Genomic DNA, 5,501 nt, shown 5'->3' on the forward strand with positions numbered 1-5,501 from the left:
TTATTTCGAAAATGACTAGACTTGAACTAGTAACATTATACAACATCAAATACATTGAAATGTTTCACGACAGTTTGTTGAGTTTCTTGGATTGTTGCGGTATAAACTAATTCTGTCATACCAAATGTAAATTCTTCTTCCAAAGTTGGTTTAAACCCCAGATAAGGCAATGGAATTTCAACTTTACCTAAATATCTGCAATCTTCTTCGTCGATGTAAAGTACATCGCTCTTTTCCGAGAAATAAATTTCAGAAATGACAGAGGATTGGAACTTATCCAATGGAACACTTTTTAAGGTACATTTCTTTCCACTTGCAAGCACTTTAGTTCCAGAAGAAATAATGGGATCAAATGTTCCACGGCATCGAACTATGCCATACTGATCAATGTATTTCCTCTTTTCATCATGTTTTCCAGTCTCGAATCTGAAATCCGTATTTGTTCCATAAGTGTATCTTAATACACGACAAGAAACGATTGATGGGTTGTGGCCATATAAAACGGCTCCTTTCACTACTGCGAGGCCACATTCATTAGGAATTATTACATTCTTATCTGCGCACATCAATGATATTTTTTCTTGCAGAATACTGCATTCGGAATATCCACCTACTAATATTATACAGGAAATATCGGGATAATCTTTCAACAAGTTTTGAAGGTGATTTGATATTTCATTTATGGAATCCTCGAAAAGCTGTAGCATAAAGTGTCCATTAACTTTTATCCTGTCTCGCATTACTTCAAATTCCCTTTTGACTGATAGGCATTCTCTTCTTTGTAAATCAACTTTGTTCCCTTTTGCAAAATCATTCAGTGATAATGGAATACGAATGTTATACTTCTTTGCTAACTCTTTAGTTACTGTTCTTTTCTTAACCTCAAAATCTCTTAAAAACTCCAGATAATCTTCCATTTCCTCATGTTTCAGTCTCTCAAATGATTTTACTCCGTAAATGGACTGTATTATTTCAACATATTTCTTGTCAACGCATGTACCGCCATAAGCTTCACCGCTTGCTTTGTGAAGTTCGGTGATGGACCCATCAATTTCCAATTCATGGACACTAAAATCTGCTGTTCCCCCTATATTAGAATACACATTAGAATGCAGCCATTTTCAGACTATTTCGATCTCCTTTAAAAGAAGAGCTCCATATATACAAAAATGATTAAATTTTAAAACTAAAATGTATGATTTTTTTCTTTGCCAAATGATTGTTGACAGCTTAAGATACCGTATCTAAATCTGGTGGTTAATTTGTGGTTATTTTGTTGACCCCCTAGATAGAACGTTCTATCGTTAAAATGCCATTGTCCTACGGACCCGGTTTAACGATAGTATTCGTAATGTAGCAAAAGAAACATGGGCGTTAACTCGCACTCAGTATAATCAGTGTTTTTACTACAAACATTCTAAAGAGTTCTGAATGTAAACATGGCAGGTAAATTATCGAAGCGAGAGAAAAATGTTGAGAAAATTTATTGGATTTTCATCTTTAGATGGATTATTTTCTGGGATAAAAGGCATAAGCAATCTCAAAAAGGTTTGTTTTGATTTATTTGGTAGTTATTTCCAGTGCAAATCAATTTATATTCTTCAAAATCGTTTCGGACCGGATCCGCTTCGATTTGCTACATTGCAAGTATATGGGATGTATTTTAGCTGTGGTGAGGGCTTGTACCGAGACACAGTTAGATCATTCTAACTATTGACCCCCCAGCCTTCTTAAATTCCTTTAATTATATATTGCAAGATTAAGTCAAATTTCTAAATTGTTATAAATCACTAATAAATATAGTTGTCGGTTTTGGGGCAAATAGGGGCCTATCAATTCCTCTCTTATCTAAAAGAAAAATATACCAGTTTATTACAGCAAGATTTAGGGAATGATATTACTGTATGAAACTTCAAAACCCTACCTCCTATATCTGCAACGACATATTGCGTTCTTTTTCCATTTGCTGTAAGACATTTTCCACGTGACAATTTATCAGGAGCAATATCTTTACAGTAAACTGACGCACACTCTGGTTCAAGAGCAAGAAGTAAACGTTCAGATGCAATGCCAGCCTGAAACGAGAGGTCCAGGGACCACAATGCTCACCTGAGTAACAATGACCTTTATATTCTTCTTAACATATTTCCCTACTAATTCTTTTGTAAAACTTTAACTACTTTTTATGGCCCAATTCTATCCCAGCGGACATTATTTGAACAAAATAAAAAATCTACACCTTAAATGTTTCTTTATTAATATTACTAAGCATGGATATACTAAAAAATTAATTTCTGTTCTTGTTTATTTATTTGCAAAATCTTTTTTTAACATATTCCTATGTTAACTTTGATTCCCCATTTCTGCCCACCCAGTACGACAAACAGACAAACTTTGGTCAAAAAGGATGTTTTTGGCTAATTTTAATCAAGAAATTAAATAAAATGATTTTTTAACATACCATAAAAATTGAAAAAGAAGCAAAAGGGAATAGAAATACATGTAAACCTTATTTGAAAAATAGTTATATGAATAATCCAACCCAACTACCACCTCTTTTGCTGCTTCTCTCATAAAAAGTTTGGCTGCATCCGTCCAAATGGCGGGAACAGTTAGGACAAATTTTACATCCTTTTCCGAAGCGTCAGGCAAGCTCATTTTTAGAGTGGTCATAAAGTGTTCCTTTAAGTACTTAATCGACAGAGCAAAAACCTTAACTGCACTAATCTGTTTTCCGCTGATGTCGCTTAACATTGTTTTTCTGTTCAAATTCTGAATCAAATAGAAAACTTCTTCAATTTCGATCTATAATAGCATATACAATGTTTATGCATCAACACATATCCAGGATCATTAAAAAGGTGAGAGGATGTATTTTTTCTATTATTGTGTTTTTGCTTTAATTTGGAATAAAAAAACAAAGAATTTACATCATCTTATGTCTGAGAAGGTATTTTCCTTTAAACATTTTTGACACAAATAGCAGTTGCGCAATTACCGATCGGCAAAAAGATAGCTTGACTTATAAATTTACATACCTTGGAATGATAAAGTTCCATTTTAAAATCAAAGAAATAAAAATAACCCAGATGTTCTCCATTTGATGCCAATGTTGTATAAGCATCTTGCGCCTCATATCCAAAGGAATTGAATGTTTCGTCCGGATTCAATAAAATACATGTTGGAGTTTTCTGTGATAGAAGATTTGACGTTCCAGAACACCAATTTTGGGAAGTGTGAAAATCCTTCGCCGTATCACGAAAAGAAAAGGCATATCCACTATACGTAGTACCAAAGTCTATTGCTGCTACGACCAGCCAATTGGAAGGTGAAATTTCAGACATAATCTACGAGGTATACAATAAATTACTTCCTTTATTCACTACTTTCATTTTGTAATGGTGTAAATGGGACATGGCAGACAAACATCCATCCTTCAAATGCACTTGATAACAATCAGTTCGTATCGCTTAAATGCCTTTTCTGTTTTTTGCCATGTACCCGTTATATTTTTCCATATATGGAACTACAGTATAAAAGAAAGCTGACTTAATATCTTTAAATATTTTTTTTATTTAAATGACAGAAAAAAAAACATTATGATACCTTTAAATTTTTAAAGATATCAAAACACGTGTTAAAGGCGTTTAAGTTTGTTGATCGTTTTCTGTGTAATCATATGTGAAGATAAGTGCAGTAATCAAGCTTAAAGTTCAATGAAACAATACAAACAGGAGCGAAATAAATACGGACCCCTTATATCAGAAGAAGGTTCAGGTGCCATGGAAGAATAAGCATCCCCTTTTGACTGGTCACATCCACAGTGTTCGTCTGCTTTTTGTCATGATAGGGCAAACGAAAAACATGCATAGACACTTCAATGTGTACGAAATTATCTGAAGTTTGTTATTATTGGTACTACGATATATAAAGATAACAGTATATATGTACAACCTCAAAAGTGCACTAAAGAATACAGATTTAGAGCAGAGAAAACAAGGACCTCCAAAACGTCAGAAGTGTAATCAGGTGCCTTGGAGGAGTTTGCATCCCCTGTCGAATTGTTACACTCGTCGAGTGCTCCCTGTCATGATAGGGAAAATACGGAATACGGAAATTTCTGTCGTCGATTCAGTGTATATAAAAGTACAATAAAAAAAATAAACGTCAGCAACTTACTCAATGACACAATCTATACGCTGACAAGGTCATTGTATTGACCATAGATTATACGAAATGTTGACTTGAAAGAAGACTGCATGCTGATATTCTTGTTTCATCAATTTGCCTGTCAAAAACCTACCTCGTTTTAGAAATTGTCCATAGGAGCATGCTCTTGCGTATCGAATCAAATGAGAGATATAAACTCCGTATGCAGGTGATAAAGGTATATTGCTGCAAGAGAAGTTTTTCATAAAGCTTGGTTGTTATATTACCAATAACGTATTTTTTAAGTAAAATATCCAAATATGAAACAGATTTATCGGACTTTGTGAAGGCCACACCCAGTGTTTTCTTTTTTTCACATATAAGATTTCGACAAATTCTGCTTCATATGAATACAAAAAATTCTGCTGATAATGGGCGCAATTGATACCCATGGGATTTCCAATACATTGTTGGAAGACATGGTCTCCAAAATAGACATAGATATTGTCAATCAGAAACTCAACCATCTTTAAAATGTCAACATCAGGGTAACTTGTGTGTACAATCAGATTTTTTAAAAGAAAACAATTTTGCAAATGTTTGATGAATAGGTAAGTTAATTTACAAATTACGTTTTTATTGAAAATGTAGCTGTCAATGATATCAAAAAGCTGGTCTTCAATTAATTGTAGGAAATTGATGTATATATAAAAAGTTGAAAAGTCATAGGTTTCTATGTTGTCGATTTTGTAAAAATTTTATTATTTCAATTTTTCAAACGTTCTTTGGAATTTTACGTATCCACGTCTGATATTCACCACTTCTCCATACAGGGTTGTACATGCAGTACTCCTGAATCTTCTAATTTATTACCGTTAATATTTAGGTGAGGTGTATAGAAAGAGCCTTGGTAGAACACTTACTGGAACCCGCTATGTATTTGATTGTAAGGATCTTTATGAAGTTTTTGCAATAACATAATAGGACAACCCCTTTGTCAAAGACTTAATTTTCAGAGGTAACTCGTCATACTGCACTAAACAAAGAGTGTAACTCAGAGATTAGATGTTACTAATACTGGATGTGCAATTGCATCTTAGGATGAAAAAGGTTTTAAACAAGAGAGATTCAAATCGATTTAATCGCCTCCATGCCGTAGTGGTAAGGGCATCTGCTCTAGCGTCATGGAGTAAGAAATTGATCCTTACGTCGCTGGTTCGACTTCTTTAAAATGACATGGAAACCAGTCCTTAATTTCTGATGATTGACGATATCCATTTCCTAACATCTGTCGGAATTCCGATGAGTACTAATTACACTGCATCAGCAGACTTTTTTTGTACTCATATGTA

The 5,501-nt window shown here is 33.9% G+C and overlaps 1 protein-coding gene across 2 annotated transcripts; it reads right to left on the minus strand.

Moving 5' to 3' along the window:
* On the minus strand, positions 1-3,445 carry LOC134249657 (heat shock 70 kDa protein 12B-like). Of its 2 annotated transcripts, none has more exons than XM_062731989.1 (4): positions 3,086-3,445; positions 2,554-2,772; positions 1,925-2,075; positions 1-1,087 (listed from the first exon to the last, which is right to left on the minus strand). In XM_062731989.1, exons 1-4 carry the CDS (start codon positions 3,134-3,136, stop codon positions 36-38), a joined length of 1,473 nt encoding a protein of 490 aa, XP_062587973.1. In that variant the 5' UTR covers positions 3,137-3,445; the 3' UTR covers positions 1-35. The 2 variants fall into 2 exon arrangements, with proteins under 2 accessions (XP_062587973.1, XP_062587972.1); XM_062731988.1 differs by having other exon boundaries at positions 3,039-3,445.
* Positions 3,446-5,501: the final 2,056 nt, after the last annotated feature.

The sequence above is a fragment of the Saccostrea cucullata genome, unplaced genomic scaffold (genome assembly GCF_032062105.1).
Source record: "Saccostrea cucullata isolate Sc308-1 unplaced genomic scaffold, CSIRO_AGI_Scuc_v1 ctg1896, whole genome shotgun sequence".
Taxonomy (NCBI): domain Eukaryota; kingdom Metazoa; phylum Mollusca; class Bivalvia; order Ostreida; family Ostreidae; genus Saccostrea; species Saccostrea cuccullata.